We start from the raw sequence: 17,574 nt of genomic DNA, 5'->3' as shown, positions 1-17,574 counted from the left end.
CTTTGTTAGGCACTTAACAATGCATTGATGAGAAAATGATCAAAGATCTTACATACAAGTAGCGCTTCACAGGCAATAAAGAGAAAAATAGTATGTGTAGCATTTAAGGTCTGAGAGAAATAAATCAGGGGAAAAGAATAGGAAGTGAGGTTGTAAGGGTTTCCATTTTAATGAGGTGGGTAGGAGGTGCCTCATAGGGAAGGTAGTAAAACATTGGATAAAGTGAAAGAACACATCTATGGGTATGCAGATGTTATATACTGAACTATGCCCCTCCCATCTGTATGTTGAAATCCTAATCCCTAGTATCTGAGAATATAATTAGGAGATAAAAATCTGCCAGGAGGTGATTAGTTAAAAATGAAGTCCCATGGCTGATGTCTTTCCAAGAATAAAAAGAAGGTCTGGAGAACTGGCTAAGTGCTTAAAAGTATGTATTGCTCTTGTTTGGGACAATAATTTGGTTCTTGGCACTCACATCAAGCAGCTCAGAACCCCCGTAACTCCAGCTCCAAGGGATTCTGTGCCTTCTTCTGGCCTCCACAGGCACTGCCTTCACATGTACAAACCTACACTCAGACACCCACAAGCACACACAATTAAACATACTTAGAGTAAAAACTTTTTACATTAAAAATTAACTTTTTTCATACAAAATATATTTTTATGGGATTCTTTCCCCTCGCCCAACTTCTCCTCACCTCCCTACCCACTCAGTTTCATGTCCTTTTTTTTTCTGGTGTTTCTTTTTTTTTTTTTTTTTTTTTTTATTTATTTTATATAACAAAGTCCATTTAAATGAAAACAAACATTTATAGACAATATTTGGAAATTTGGGCGTTGTTCTTTCCAAACTACTTCCTGCTGGTAAGGGACGCTGTCATAGGGGAATTTCATGTTTTTTTTCTCTAACACAAAATCAAAAATGGGTGGTAGGGTGGAGGCAACAACCAAAAATCAAATAGTCAAGCAAACTGAAAAAAAAAAAATAATAAGAGAGAAACCAGTAAAACAGAACAAAAGCATGAAAAACGGCCCATATTTTGCCTCACCAGCTAACTCCGAGTAGGCAAGGGACCTGCCCAGAGTGTGGTTGATAGACCCAGTGAGACTCCACTGGAAAAAATTAACTTTCCTTTCCTCAGCAGGTAGCAGTTGCAAATAGCTTCTTGTTGGGGGTGGGATTTTGTGTCCACTTCCCCTTTTTAGTGCTGGATTGTGTCTGGTTTGAGCCTGTCACAGTCTCTGAGTTCACACACACAATAGTGTCACAAATGTTATGGGAGTAAGCAACCACTTTTGATTGGATTTAAGGCCCCCTCCATGAGATGAAACCCATAGCTGACATCACTGAAATGCCCCAGAACCCGAGAGCACTCAGGTCAAAAGCGTAGGGGCAAACCTACTATTATTCTCTATAGGAACACAGCAATAAAATGACTCCTGGTGACATATTGCTACACCCATAGAGTAGAGCATTGCCTGGCCCTCATCCGAGAAGCTTCTTTTGCAGTGGGTGGTAATTAACAAAGAGATCCACAGCTGGACAAGTGCAAGGGGTGAGAGACTTTGGAGCACTCAGCCCTAAATGGGATGTCTGTATCAAACCCCTTCCCTCAAGGCTCTGAGTTCTGTACAGAAGAAGTGGAAAGATTGCCAGAGATGGCAGATAACTCAGAGGGAACAGTCTCCTCCACACACAGCACGACTGGTACACATATGAACTTAAAGTAAAATGTTTAAAAGTAAATTTAAAAAGAAAAGGAAGCTGTACAAGTAGTGCAAAGTCCACATGAAGAGGCAATCGAGTGGCTTCAGAAGAACCCAATCCTGATGGCTCCTGATGGTGCAATTCTGGCCTCTAGAACAGTGTGAGAATATATGCTTTGAGGGATTTGCTATGACAACCCTAGAGAACCAATATACAGGGTTAAGGACATCAGGTCTTTGGTTTTCTTGAGCAAAACGGTGGGGGGGGGGAGGGGAGAGTGGTCATTTGAAGGTCATACTTCCCTACGGGGAGTCGGTGAAATAAGTGACGAAGTACTTCACAGAGGAAAGACTGAGTTCCAAAGTCCAAGACAGCTGGGATGAAAACAAGTCTCTCCTTCAAATTCATCAAAAGTAGCCCGGAGTCTGAGCAATTTGGGTGGAGTTGAGGAGTACTAATATGGAGCGAAATATGTTTGTGTTTGAGATGGGAGAAGGAAGAAAAAGGCAATGCGGTTAGAGATTTGTTGCACAGAAGAGCAAAGGAATGTGTCAAGAACTAAATGGTGAAATGAGTTCAAATGGATCGGGGCCGGGAGGAAACTGAGTGTTCTTGTGTGCAGATGGACACCAGCGTACACAAACTGCCAACATCTTTCTTTAAAAATCTCAGCGCCTTGGTTGCTGTTCAGAATACACTGCTGAAGGCTACAACCTCTTACCGTCCGACACACCTGCTCAGAAATCTTCAGGGTGCACTTACTTAACTGCCTTAAGATAATTTTAGTTGCTTTAGCTAAACATTCAGACCTTTGCTACTTCGGCCGTTTATAGTTTTATTTCTCCTGAGGGCAGTTTGTAAAGCATGCCAGAGCAATCAGTAGACTTGAAATAAAGTCTTGTTTCTGTGACTATGTGACCTTGGGCAGATTACAAGTGCACCAGACCTCGGTTCCTCGTTTATAAAGAGGTAGGAGGCGTTTACGGTGCACTGGGTTATCTGTTGCACAGGTCACTGTCATCTCTATCAAAGCCACAATTGTAATTCTTAATATCGTGCTGGCCACTAATTGGACAACTCCTAAACTCGTCTTTTCTCTTCCATCCTCTTCTAAGGGCACACGACTTGAGCAGTCACTCCCCTTACCACTCTTCTTTCGAAATAGATTCGGCTTGGCAAGAGGAAAAGCATCTGCCCCTTTAAGGTCGGACGCCTCCCGGCCCCCTGGGACTCACTCCCACTCTCCCTTTCACTGGGGACCGTCCTCTTCACAGTCAGAATCGGCCACGTACGAGGTGCCGCTTCCAACCAATCAGGAAGCAGTTGTCTCAGGCCTTTGAAAAGCATGCACTTGCACCAATCATCTCCAAGCCTTCTCCAGCGCCTCGCTTTGAGAGGCGAGGCCAATCACGGGGCCGGCCAATCCGTTCCAGAGAAGGCAGCAGGGAACCAGAAGGGCTCACCAATCAGTTAATAGGAGTCTGGGAAGGGACATTTCTTATTGGTCGCCGCTTCCGGAAAAGGGCCGGCTTCCACACGCAAAACTACAATTTGATTGGTAGGTATGATGTTGACAACCGGGAACGCGTCCGCCTGGCTCGGAGTGGCAGGACGCGCAGCCAATCGCAGAGCAGAAGCGCGGACCGCTCGCTCAATGGGCGATGTCCGCACTAGGCTGTCACTCAGGTGGCGCTGGCTGAGACGTGGCCCGGCAGCTCTGCTGCTGCGGCGCGGAGTCGGGAGGCGGCTGGGTCCGTGGAGCGCGCTCGCGGTGCTCCGAGGCTCCGAGCGGCGGGACGGGTGGGCGCCGACGGCCGGGTCTCCATGCCCGCGCGTGGGGCGGGCCGCTGATGGAGCGCGCCACCCGGGCCGGGCCGCGCGCGCTGCTGCTGCTGCTGCTGCTGCTGCTGCTGGGTTGCGCGGCGGGGATCTCGGCGGCCGCGCGCGCCCGCAGCCTGCCCGCGCCCACGGCGGACGCGGCGTTCGGCTTGGGGGCGGCGGCCGCCCCGACTTCGGCCGCGCGAGTGCCTGCGGTGGCTACGGCCGAAGTGACCGTGGAGGACGCCGAGGCGCTGCCGGCCGCCGCTGGGGAACATGAGTCACACGCGACGGAACCCGACGACGACGTGGAGCTGCGGCCGCGCAGCAGGTGAGGGGTTGTGGGCCGGGGTCCGGGTGCCTCTCGCAGGGATGCTAGAGAGCGCAGACAAGCAGAAATCTGCCTCACCTTCGTGCCTCGCTTGGATTGCCTGTCCGGTCCCGTCTGTGGGAGGGCAACAGCATCCGCAACGGAGGATGAGGGATGCTTGGAGAACCCGGCTTACAGAGGAAACTCCACTTCCCTGCTTTCATTGTCTTCGGGCTTAGCCATCCTCCTGGTACCTTTTACACTCCCATTCCCAGATATGTAACCCGTTCTATCCTGGACAACTGTTTTGAGAAAGGACTTTCAAAAGAGATGTCTACATGTAGCCTTCAAATCCAAGTACGTTGTGGCTCTAGTGGATGGAAGGTTTTGATTTTGTTTCTCTAATTGAGATCTGCTGGGACACCTGAATCAGAATTGCCTGAGGGATGCTGGTTTAATGGACAGTTCTCTAGGCCCCGCCCCAGTTTCACTGAAATAGACCTTTTCTGGATGAGAGTCTTGAATGTGCGTGTGTACAAGCACTCCTGGCAGCTCTTGAACACTCTAAAGTTTAAGCGCTCTGATTAGGTTCTGGTATACTGGCAGTTCTTTGCTATTTAAAGGGAGTTACCGTAGTTTATTTCAGTTGGGTTCCTTAGCCTTATAAACATACAAATTCACGAGACAAGTTTTGAAGCAATTTTCAAAGTCTGCATGGAATGTAAAACACTTTAATGGTAAAGTCTCTTTCAGAAAACACGAGTGTAGAAAGTGGCATATTTTAACAAAAGGAATGGTAAAAGAGCTTTAGGTAAAGCAAGACAGGGAGAGCCTATCTAAATTAGAAAGTGTTTTAAATTTGTAACATAGTAGCCACTCAGTAATAACAAGTATCAGAACCCTGATCTACGTACCCAGCGACTACTAGAAGTAGACTAAGCCCTAAAATCCTCCATACAGCGTTTGAATGCTTAGATTTAAAAGTTTGTAAGTAGTAAATTACACAATTTTCATACGTTTGCTAATGTATGCACTCTCCCGGACGATTGGAGTAGCTGGTCACTCTACATGAAGTAGAGTGAAATATTTTGTTTTCCTGAGAACACATACCTACAGCAGCAGGTACATACTAAAGCTGATCAGAGCCCAAGATTAACTGGCAGTCTGAGGTTGAGCAGGTCGCCCCTGACCCCGGGAGGAGTTTGCAGTCCAGTGGTCAGAATAATGCAGGACAAATGAAGTGTCATGGGTGATCCAAGGCTTTTGTGGTTTCCACTGTGTGGGGCAAAGGGGTGAGGTAGGTTTGTAGATAAGAAATTGCTGTGACAGAATGATTCAGTTCTTGAGAATGGTAGAATTCGGAGAGTAGCCTTAAGACGCAGGAGCACGGGGCTGGAAATTATGCTGAGACTATTTTGGTGTGTGTGTATGTATGTATGCAAGTGCACCGCCCTAACAACATCACTTGGAAACATGTTAGACCATGTTAGGCCTCCAGATCAGGTACCCGCCAACTTACTGACTAAGCAGTTGAGTATTATATGGGTCTAATATGAGAGAGAGGTGAAGCAAAATCTTGGTTCCTGGCAAGTAAATTGATTCTTCTCTTGATACACGGGTTTAAAGATGGAGAGTTGGTGGTCAGAAGATGACAGCAAACATAGGAATGTCAAGAGGTTTAGGGACCCTGGAAAGAAAAGTAAGGGGTTTTGGTGTTGGTCCTGATGTCTCAGAGATGCAGGACATCCAGACTGATGCTTGGCAAGAAGGTGGAAATGAATGACTTGAGCTAGAGGGAAGGCAGGACAGGGGAGCCTCAGGTATAAGAAAAAAGGAAGTGCTCACTAAAAAGGCCCAGGAAATGCCTTTATCTTATAGGGAGGACAAGCACAGCTAGCTAGGGTAGAGTATAGGCCTGAGTCTGGAAAGATTTGGAGATGAGCACGCTACCAGTGTAAGTACAACAGGGAGATGAACTGCAGAAGGGAAAGGCTCACTCCCTCTGCCCCACTCCCCCCTGTCCTCGAGTCTCTGAGGAGGGAGCCAGTGTAAGACAGGTTGAAAACAAAAGGAATAAAGGCGGCTCCCTTTAGAATCCCAGCACCTGGGAGGCTAAGACAGGACTGCTGTGAGTTCTGGGTTACAGGATGCAGGAAAGGCTCTGCCTGTGTTCGGGAGGGGCACTTTCCTCCCTACTCAGAAACAGGAGGAAATCTGCCAGGAGAAGTGTATGTGATCCCTGGCCAACAGGACTGCACAGTAGTGTGGCTAGCATGGTGTGAATGAGTGGGAAGCCATGGGTGAGTTGGGTCAGCAAGAGATAAATATTCAAAGTTTAATAAAAGTTTTTGTCTGCTATTTACAAGTTAAAAAAACAACCTGAAGATAACAGTCCCATAATAATAGAACTATATCCTGTTTGTTTCAAGGGGAGGGCTGGAGGGACAGAGCTGAGTTAACCAAGCGTTGACTGCAAACAGCTGTGAAGAACCATGGTGCTTGCAGAACAGGGGGAGGTGGGGAATTCAGGTCAGTGTTTTCGTGCTTTGTCTTTTGTTGCGTAGCAAGGTGGGCCCTACTGAGATTAAATTTCCCCTTTGATAGCCTTTCATCGTCTTTATCCATGGCACTGCACATGCTCACTCTGCACCTCAGGCATGTAACTGACAGGATAAACATTCTTTTCTTCCAAAAATGTATGCTTGTCTTTCTAGTAGCAGTCTCTGAAAGTTTTCTCCTAAGTGTTAGACTGGTAAATGGTCTGCCACCAACACACACACACACACACACAGAAAATAGGGAAGACCCCTCAACCACACACTTAACTGTTGCATTTTATGGATACTGCCAGAGTTTATATAACCCGTCTCTAATTCTAACATATGTCATGAATTGCCAAGTGTAACTTGGTTCCTGCAGTGGTTTGGGCCTCCAGAGTATCTCTTAGGGTTCCTGCAATAGTCTGGATCTGTAGAACATTACTTGGGGTTCCTGTAATGGGTTGGTCATTTCACACTGAAGACATTCTGAAGTTATAAAGAACTAATTTAATCTTGCTTGGCACGCTCATTGCAAAGTGTATTTCCTTTTGCCTTGCTTGTTCTCTCTACTTGCTAACAAGAGTATCACTGAACTTGACATTTCTTCCTGGTGTCTCTATATACTGTGCACCTGCTAACAGAAGTTTTTGGATTAAATGAGAGAACATCCAAGATTTTGCAAATGTAAGATGATTTAATTCCTCTTTATTTCTCTTTTGACTCTGTCTTTTCCCAGTCTGAGCAGATGGGAAGCAAAGGTGCAGAAAGCTGGTCTTCCTCAGATAGTATTTTGTGTGTTGCTTTAAACCCTCTTTAGGTCATTAACAAATGGTGTCTCTAAATACTGTGTTGAAAGAGAGTACTGTCAATCATGTAGGCCTGTCAAGGTTCACTTTTCTCACACCAGATCCTGGAAGTTAACCAAAAATCGCATTTAAAGAAGAATTTACATGGAATTTCCCAAACAAGTTGTCAGCCAAATTAAACATACTTTGGACCAATAAATGAAATGTCTTTCCTCTCTACAGTTGCCTTCGACTTAACTGATACGTAGACGCTGACTGTCTGTGACAAGGACTAGGCTGTTTATTTGAACAGTAGTTAGAACTTGGCTTTTCAGTACCAATTACCTGGGATCTTCACTTGCTTCTTTTTTTTTTCTTCAGTTCCCACAAAAGCTGCAACTCCACTTGCTTTTTTCCTTTCCTTTTTCTTTTTAATGAAAGCAGTTGTTTATACAAATTGTTTTAAAACACTTTGAAGGACTCTGTGATAGACACATGCATAATATGAGTAGGGCTCAGGTCTTAATCGGGAACATCAGAAGCAAACAAACAAAGCCTACAAAATAAGACAATAATAACTAGTGGTAGAGGAGAACTTGTAAATGTGAGGGGAGGAAATTAAATATGTAGTTTTTGAAAACCCTGTTCTATTTATGAGTAACCATTTTTAGTAAAATTACTTCATTGTATAATATAGAAATCCTTTTTTTATTTGCCTCATGTAGCCCAGGCTGGCCTTGAACTCATGATTCTCTGGACTCCACTACCAAATGTTGGGTTGTTTTGTTTTTAGACAGAGTGTTACAATATATAGCCCAAGCTGGCCTCAGCTCATGATCATCCAGAGTCCCTAGTGCTAGGATTATAGGCGTGTGCCACTGAATCCTGCCTGTAAAATGTTTCTATCTTAAAAGGGACTCTCTGTCAGTCCTTTGTTACCTGTAAATTTGCTTAAGCTTCTTCAAGGTCTAGCTGATATATTAAAACAATTAAGCATAGTATTATATTTGTTTTCATTTGAAGCCTGGCTGTTCTTATGATATGTTTAAATAAAGGAGGCTTGATTGGAAGATATACTTACTAAATGAGGTGAGGTCTAGGGAGTCAAGTCCAATCAGTTTGGGGGTTGATTTTTTTTTTTTTTTTTTTTGTATGAAAACACATGCTTCTTTTACTGTATGTTTTGGTGGAAGATTCTTGGCCCTATTGGGATATGTATATAGTCATTCCAATTGAATCACATTTTCAGGCTTGTGAAGTATATTCCCTAGAAGAAAATAAATAGAAAATATTAAAGTAAGCAGTGTTATTGTTTGTATGTTTGTTTGTTTGTTTTCAAGTCAGGGTTTCTCTGGGTAGCCCCAGCTGTCCTGGAACTCACTCTGTAGACTAGGCTGGCCTCCAGCAAACAGGGATCCACCTGCCTCTGCTGCCCAAGCGCTAGGATTAAAGGCATGTGCTGGGCAGAAATTTAGCAGTTGTTAATCTGTAAACTATTTGATCCAGATTGTGCTTTCTATCACCAGCTGGGAAGTCCACAGGAGATAAGACTCCTCTGAAATGACTTTACGAAGGAGCTTAGCATCTACTAGAATCCAGCAAGCGTAAGTGTCAGTAGACAGATGTTCTGAGCAACGTAAGTCAGAGCCAAGGATTCTTTAAAATTAAGTCAGCCCAACACAGTCTGTGTATTCATTTGTCCTAAAGTCATCTCTGCTTAATTGAGAACATAATCAGAGTGGTTACAAGATAAATGACACCTTGATGATATTTCCCTGAAGTAAAAGGAGGGAGGGAAGAGAAAAAGAAAAAAAAAATATTATAGTAACACAATAGTCAATAGGGCAGATTTGGAATTGATAGACTAACAGAGCTGGGAAGACTGGATTCCCCAACCCTGCCCTAAACTTATTTGTGAATGATCCTAGGCAGCTTCCATTTCTTTGCCTCTTTCTCAGCCTGTCTGTTGGATGTGGGTAATGTCTTTATATCATATAATTACTTTGTGTAATAAATATTTCCTTATTTTACTAGTCTAAGCACTGACAGGCATTGAAAGTAGAGAGAAGCTCCAAAGGCTGGCAGAAATAACTCTGTTTGCAGAATGAACTAGAGTGTAGTAGATAAGTCAGGCATCCTTATGGCATAAAGCTGAAGAGAGTGTCACTGTCATATTATCAAACCCTTGAATATAACAAGTGGGAGCTAGAGAGGTCTCAATGGTTGAGAACACTTGCTGCCTTTGCAGAGGACCCAGGTTTGGTTCCCAGCACCTATATGGTGGCTCAAACAACCAACCGTTAAAACTCCATTCCCAGGTGATCTGATACCCTCTTCTGACCTCTCCGGGTACCAGGCATACGCATGGTACACATACATACATGCAGGTAAGACATTTGTACACACAGAATACATTTTTCAAAGAGATGTCCAAGGCCAGAGAAACAGTTCAGTGGCTGAAATGGCTTCCATGAAGCCCAATAACTACATCTGATCCCCGAAATCCAGATGAGGTGGCTGTTATGAGTAGGTTTTTCCTGCCGGTCTTGTCCCTCTGCCACGCCAGCCCCAAATAACACACACAGACGCTGTATAAGATATAGAGCTGTTGGCCAGTTACTAAATTCATATTGGCTAGATCTGTCTTAAATATTAACCCATTACTATTAATCTAAGTACTTTCACGAGGTCTCATCTTACCGGAGAGAGAGGCTGGGGTTCTACTCTCTGTCCTCCATGTTGAATCTCTCCCCTACTCCTTCCTCTCTCCTCCTTGTCTCCTAGCCCCGCCTATCTTGCCTTCCTATTGGCCAACAGTGCTTTATTCATTAACCAATAAGAGAAGCATATTTACAGAATGACATCTCCCATCAGGTGGCACATCTGTAATCCCAGTACTCCTACATCAAGATGGGAGGCAGAGACAGGAGAGTTACCAGGCACTTACTTGTAGATCAGATAGTCTGGAATACAGTGTGCGTCTGCAGAAACAGAGGAGGTCCTGCTCCAAAACTAAGAGGGAAGGAAAGCCTGATTCCCAAAAGTTGTCTTTTGCTATTCATATGTACATGCATATGTACACACACACACACACGGACACGGACACATACAAATAATAAATAAAAATTTTAATTTAAAAAAGAAATTCTCTTCTTCAGAATAGGCAACAGAATTACACAAGCAAGAGCACAGTGGGTTTTACAGTAAACTTAGGACTTCGAAGCCTGAGTTCCCAGAGCACTGTGGATCTGTATAGGGGATCTTTGAGATCCAGTGGCAATCCATGGACTATAAGTTTTTTAAATAATATAATGGAATGAGACATTTAATAAGGAAAACACTAATTAAAAAGCCAAGCCAGGTGTGGTGACACATACCTGTAATCTCAGAGGCTGAAGGATCAGGTATTCAGGGCCATCCTGTGCCAGATACAGTGTAACTGAGGTATTCAGGGCCATCCTGTGCTAGATACAGTGTATCTGAGGTATTCAGGGCCATCCTGTGCTAGATACACAGTGGATCTGAGGCATTCAGGGCCATCCTGTGCTAGATACAGTGGATCTGAGGCATTCAGGGCCATCCTGTGCTAGATACAGTGTATCTGAGGTATTCAGGGCCATCCTGTGCTAGATACAGTGGATCTGAGGTATTCAGGGCCATCCTGTGCTAGATACACAGTGGATCTGAGGTATTCAGGGCCATCCTGTGCTAGATACAGTGGATCTGAGGTATTCAGGGCCATCCTGTGCTAGATACAGTGGATCTGAGGTATTCAGGGCCATCCTGTGCTAGATACAGTGGATCTGAGGTATTCAGGGCCATCCTGTGCTAGATACAGTGGATCTGAGGTATTCAGGGCCATCCTGTGCTAGATACAGTGGATCTGAGGTATTCAGGGCCATCCTGTGCTAGATACAGTGGATCTGAGGTATTCAGGGCCATCCTGTGCTAGATACACAGTGGATCTGAGGTATTCAGGGCCATCCTGTGCTAGATACAGTGGATCTGAGGCTATAAAGTATCCTGTCCTAACAACCAACCAAAGGAACACAAAAGAGTGAACTTGCTTACTTTGAGTTTAAATTACACCAAGCCTTTGATAATAATTATACTTCTTTCCAGAAACCCTGAGTATTTAGGCCATTTTTAAGTATTTTCTTTAAAGCTGGGGCAGTGTAGGCTACCAAGACGGATGAGCAGACGAAGGAGCTTGCTGCCAACGCTGATGACATAATCTCCATCCCTAGAACCCACTTTGTGAAGGTGGAGAACCAAGTCCTGTACATTGTCCTCTGACACCCACAATTCAGACTGTGGCACGTGTATGCTCCCCCCAAACAAAATAAATGTAAGGGGGGGGGAGGAGTATTAAACACTTGGCAGATGAAATACCTGGAGACAGGGTGAAAATTGGATGAACAAAGGCTCTTGTTGAAAGGTCTGGAAACCCCTGGGGGTGTGTATGTTGTCTTGGGTTGAGAGAGGTGTGAGGAGAGGGGATTAATTTGGCAGCAGGTTAGGAGAGTGCACAGGAGCTAAACTGTGAAAGTGTTCTGTCCCTTACAAAGCAGTGAGCACAGCAGAAGTTAGCCAGAGCTCTTCTGTGGACTCAGAGTCATCAGAAAGGGGAAGAAAGGGCCCTGAGGCCACAAAATGTATCAGACAGGCTTCTATGGTATTTTGATGAAAATGAAAGTCTGTCCTAGGGCCTGGCAGGGGTAATGAAGAGACAAATTTAAGGGCAGCTCTGGAAACAGTATCAAGAGTACGTGGCTATTATCTTAATGTCTTTTAGAAGGTAAGAGAGCAGGTGGGTCTCCGTCCTTAGGTGGCAAAGTGAATGGGGATAGCATAGAGGGAGGAAGAAATTCTGCGACAGGTTTTGTTTTCTGAGTGTGTCGTCCTGGTAAGGGGTGGAACCTACCTGCTGAGCTGTGGTGAAAGGGATGGTGAACCGCAAATCCATGTAGGCTTGTTTGGGGCTGTCATTTTTTTCCCAAGAGAAAACTAGGCCTTGGCTTTCCAGGAAGAGCATGCGGTGCAAAGTGCCCGCTAGGAAGAGATGGCGAGCTGTGGGAATGGCAGGTCAGACTCTGGGAAGCAGAGGCCTCTGTGGGACACGGGAAAAGGGGGTTGATCACCGAAACCCTTCCTGCAGTAGCTGGAAAAGTTTGGAGTGGAGCTTTGGGAATCCCAAACAGAGGCTCTGCTACACTAAGGAACTAGCGCATCCAGATGTGGCTACAGATCATATCTAGTGAGTCATGAATTCTTTGCGTCCTGTGTTGCAATTCAGTTGGCATAGCTGAGAGTAACATGAAATTCACCCTGAATGTCTTGTGAGCCCTTAATAGTTTGTCATAATTTTTTTCTTTTTCCTTTTTTTTTTTTTTTTTTTTTTTTTTTTTTTTTTTTTTGAGACAGAGATTCTCTGTGTAGCTTTGGCTGTCCTGGAACTCACTCAGTAGACCAGGCTGGCCTCGAACTCACAGATATCCGCCTGCCTCTGCCTCCCAAGTGCAGGGCTTAAAGGCTGCACCACCACTGCCTGGCCATAATTTTTTATGGTCAGGCACTTTGGGTTATATTGAGCTAGGTGAAATAGCTCTTTTTTACCTGTTGAGAAACGAGGTGAGGGGCCAGGAGATGGCCCAGTGGATAAGTCACTTGCTGCTCTGCAGGTGTGAAGACTAGAAACAACTCTTCTCCCCCCCACCCCCCACAAACTGGCTAACTAGACTAGAGGGAATTGGCAAGCTCTGGGTTCCAAAAGAGGCTCTGTCTCAATAAATAAAGTAGAGGAGGGACAAGAAAAAGGGCTCAGCATTCAAGCATGCTCTTCCGGGGACCCAAATTTGGTTTTCAGAACCTACGCCAGGCAGCTCACAATTGCCTATAACTCCAGCTCCGGGACCCAACACCTTTTACCCCCACAAGCACCCACAAACACGACCTACACATACAAAGCATACGGATGCACAAACCACACACACACACACACACACACACACAAATCTTTTGGGGGCATGGAGGAAGGATTCTGGGTCTTTTTATGTAGCCTTGGCTGCCCTGGAACTCACTATGTAGACCAGGCTGGCCTAGAACTCAACAGAAATCTGCCTGCCTCCTGAGTGCTGGGATTAAAGAAAGGCATGTACCATCCAGCCAAACTAAAAATTAATCTTGTTCAAGGAAAAAAAAAATCTTTAAAGAAAATGGAGCAAAACTGAGGAAGTCACCAGCTGTCGCCTGTAGGCATGAAGCACATATTCATCACAAGGTAAAGATATAAATAAAATTATAAAACCCCATGGAGTGAAACTTGGAGGAGAATAAAGGCAGAGCCGTGGAGACGTGCACCGGGTCTGACTTCCAGGGCCTACCTGTGACTTCTTTGATTCTTGAAGAAGTTAGGGGTCTTCATCTTGTTTGAAATAGTGCATTCGTGGGGAGATAAATGCCTGGCCTCCCTCTTTTCACATCTCTGCCCTGATGCGGGCGTCACCACTGTCCTTTCGTGGTCCCTGCATTCAGCGGGAGCTCTCTGGTTTTTAACAGAGTCTGGCTACTTGCTGCTTTCCCAGTCAGTGGCAGTGAGCATCCATCTTTGGCTGTAATCTACAGAACCTCATGTCTGCATTGTGGGTGTTGCTCAATGCCAGCCACGGCACGAGGGATCCCTCCCTTGAGCACACATGCTACAGAGGAGCCAAAGTGAACACCCCTAGTCTGTTACTGCCAGCTTGCCGTACACAGCCTAGCCTGTAACACAAGAGGCAGAGGGTTTTACAGGGTTTGTTTTGTTTTATTATTATTTCTTTAAACACTCCACAGAGTACTTGGGAGACAGTGAGTGAGACTCTCTTGGCCTCCCCGAGTTGCAGACCAGCCCCGACAACTGGTAGAAAGCTTAAAAGGAATTGGGCAAATTTTTATTTTCACAAATAAGATAAAGGGTTACCACTTTAAAGTTCAAAATAAGAAAATTAATGCATTATTTGGTAATTACATTTACTTTATATGCTGTTTGGACTTTTTTGTAGTTTTGTTGTTCGAAACAGGGTTTCTCTGTAGCTATGGAGCCTGTCCTGGAACTTGCTCTATAGACCAGGCTGGCCTGGAACTCACAGAGATCCACCTGTCTCTACCTCCTGAGTGCTGGGATTAAAGGTGTACATCACCACCGCCTGGCTGTTATTTGTTGTTTTAGACAGGGTTTTACTATGTAGTCCAGACTGGCTTGATAGAGATTCTTCTGTCTCCTGAGTGCTGGGATCACGGGGTATACCTTAAACCTCACAGATTATTCTTCGAGATACTTCAAATGAGTTTATATTAACTTATTTCCTTGGTTAACTTACAGCTTTACTTTGTATATATGATGCATAGTTGGAATTTGTGTGGTCTTTTAAAAACATGTAAAATTTTATTGATTGATTGTTTGTTTGTTTGCTTGCTTGATTGATTATTTTGTGTGAATGTGCTTGCTCCTGCTGTGTGTGCTTGAGCATACACAGTTGAAGATCAGTAGACAACCTTCAGGAGTCAACTCTCCCTATCTACCATATGGGTCCAAGGAATCAAACTTAGGGTGTTGGGTTGAGCATCAAGCACCTTTACCAGATGAACCCTCACCCATCACTCTTCCATGGTCTCTAAAGCAAGCAAATAAGCCCGATGAATTCTTAGTGTTTAACTAGGAATTGAAAACAGTTCTGTTGAAGCCAGTGTTCAAATCATTCTTCCTTCCAATGTGAATTTACAGTCTGCTGTGTATCCAGGGTGTATGTCCCATGCAAAATAGATAATAACTGTAAGAAAAGTCATGCTGTTTGAACATTTGAGGGATTCTCGGGATAGTCTTGACTTTCAATAAATCAATTTTGATATACCAAGAAGCCTGTTAGGGAACTTCATTATAGTATCTAGACATGTGTGTCCAGACCTCAGGGGAGAGGCCTATACCCAGAGATGTGCTTAAAGCTATGAGACTGGCTGAGATCACCAAAACGGTTAAGCGTAGGGAAGACTATTCTAAGAGGCAAGAAGGATGAAGAGGAACCAGAAAATGGAACTGAGAAAGAAGATCATAGAATTGAATGAAAAAATAATTTTTAGAGTGTTTTTTATTTTTCAAAATTATAATATGATTATATAATCTCTCCCATTCCCTTTCCTCGCTCCAATCATTCCCACTCCCCCTTTCTTTTAAATTCATGGCCCTTTTTTCTTTGGTTGTTCTTACTCTCTCCTAAATATGTAAACACAACCTGTCCACTCCATACAAAGTTACTTCTGTGTTTCAGGGCCGACCACTTGCTATTAGATAATCAATTGCAACGGGTAGGGGGAGCTCTTTTCCCTGGGGAAGACCTTCTTCCACTCCCACAACTCCCCAGTTTCTGGTAGGTTTTGTTTTTTTTTTTTTTTTTTTTTAATTTAGGGTCTAGTCCCTGCAAACTTTCACCCTTCCAAGTTATCATTATCAGGCCCATTGGTGTGGTTATTGTTTAGGCAGCCATGTTGATGAGATATCAGGGTGTTGCTTCTCTGACATTTCTAGAAGACACAGTCTCACAGCAGACCTCCCGTTCTCCTGATTCTTGCGAACTTTCCACTCCCTCTTCTGAAATGATGCCTGAGGCTAAGGAGCTATAGATGTAGCGGTTGGTACTGAGTACCACATGATCTCATGACCTCTTAGTCTTTATATTTTAATTGGTTGTGGTTTTCTGCAGTAGTCTCGGTCTTTCTCAGGGGGTGGGGTGGGATTAGGATTATATCCAGGAATGATGATGGCACATGCTTTTAGTACCAGTACTCGGGAAGCGGAAGCAGGTCAACCTCTGTGTTGGAGACCAGCCTAGTGTACGTAATGACTTCTGGACAGCCAGGGCTATATGGCTACTTAGAGAGACCCTGCCTCCATAAAAATAAGTAAATGAATACATAAGTCAGGGAAATATGGTATCTTAGAAGCCACATAAAGAGACTGTTTCTCAAAGTGATACTTGGGGTGAGTCTTTGTGAGGGTCAGTACTGACTCCTGTGAGCACTGCTTTGGTACTGTGGCAGTTTAGTTGTAGAAAGACACAAAGGGGTTAGACGCTACACACACACACACACACACACACACACACACACACACAAGTTTGGGGAAGAATGTGTTGCAAAGGAATGGATCTCAGGAGGTTGGAAGAGAGAGTAGGAGAGGACACAGCCAGGGATGTTGAGATCTTCATGGGGATGAGGATGTGGAAGGAGGGAGGCCTAGGAGTGGAGGGTTCTTCATCAGAGACTTGAGCAGATTAAGAGCAAAGTGAAGTGAGCTGACTTGCTCTAGAGACAGATAGGGGGCAAGACCTTAAAGGTTGAGGGGCAGTGGCCTCCTCTCTTTTCTTTCTGATGGGACTGATTTCCTTTCAGGTGATAGGATAAGTGCACAGTGTCTTAGATTGCCTTCCAAATCGTGTCCTATTTGTTTTTCATTTACAGATCCTTAGTGATTATCAGCACTTTAGATGGAAGGATCGCTGCGCTGGACGCCGAGAATCATGGTAAAAAGCAGTGGGATTTGGACGTGGGATCTGGTTCCTTGGTTTCGTCTAGCCTCAGCAAGCCAGAGGTAAGAAAACCCAAGTTGTGGGGAGAATCGCTGGGGTGTCTTCTTCTGAACCTTGAGCTCCGAGACTTTTCCTGGGTTAGGGACATCAAGCAGTCACTTTACCTTCCATGAAATGGGGTGGATGATAGCACCCACTTCTTAGGATCGCTGCAGGCATTAACTGTGCTGGTTATATAAATAACGAAGGAGCCGTGTTTACTATATCTGTTTAGCATATTACCTGGTTGATCACGTGATCATCTTTTCATTTTGTAAGATCCCCAAGGAGGAACAATAACTGAGATTTTTTTCCAGTTAGAAATCCATACTTCGTTATTTCCTACATTTTTTCTTAAGTATTGTACATCCTAATTCTTCTTTGTATGGTTCGAACCAGGTCACTTAAAATATCCTATTAGAGTGGAGGGAAAGAGAGCCAGGCACTCAGGCACACACGAGCCATATTGCACACGTGGGGTTCTAGGTCAACCCTGTGTAGTTGGGATCGGGCTCCAGTCACTAACCCACTGCGCCGTCTCACCAGCCTAAAATGTACTACTACAGTGTTATTAACTGCAGAACATTTGTACTTCCCTGGTTCTGAGCTCTGGAGTTTGGAGAGCAACAAACAGATTCTAGAACATCCCTGGCTGCACCCCCTTAGCAGGTTAGTTCCCCATCAGTGAGGAACTGCCCATTTCGGGGTGATGCCATGGGGAAGCTTAGAGAAGAGAAGCTTGTTTTCCAGTATTTAATCTTGACTCTGGGTTGTCTCCTTCTGAGCTTTACTCTGTTGTTTAAGCCAT

The 17,574-nt window shown here is 44.6% G+C and overlaps 1 protein-coding gene across 1 annotated transcript in view; it reads left to right on the top strand.

Moving 5' to 3' along the window:
• Positions 1-3,437: 3,437 nt before the first annotated feature.
• Positions 3,438-17,574, top strand: part of Eif2ak3 (eukaryotic translation initiation factor 2 alpha kinase 3) — a 67,386-nt gene continuing 53,249 nt past the window's right edge. Inside the window, exons 1-2 of the mRNA XM_051202862.1 lie at positions 3,438-3,860; positions 16,660-16,789. Coding sequence (XP_051058819.1) covers positions 3,562-3,860; positions 16,660-16,789 — 429 coding nt within the window. The 5' untranslated portion in view covers positions 3,438-3,561. The remainder of the gene's footprint in view (positions 3,861-16,659; positions 16,790-17,574) is intronic.

This window comes from Phodopus roborovskii, unplaced genomic scaffold (assembly GCF_943737965.1).
Source record: "Phodopus roborovskii unplaced genomic scaffold, PHOROB, whole genome shotgun sequence".
In the NCBI taxonomy this organism is placed as follows: Eukaryota; Metazoa; Chordata; class Mammalia; order Rodentia; family Cricetidae; genus Phodopus; species Phodopus roborovskii.
This window is presented reverse-complemented; position numbering and strand designations above follow the sequence as displayed.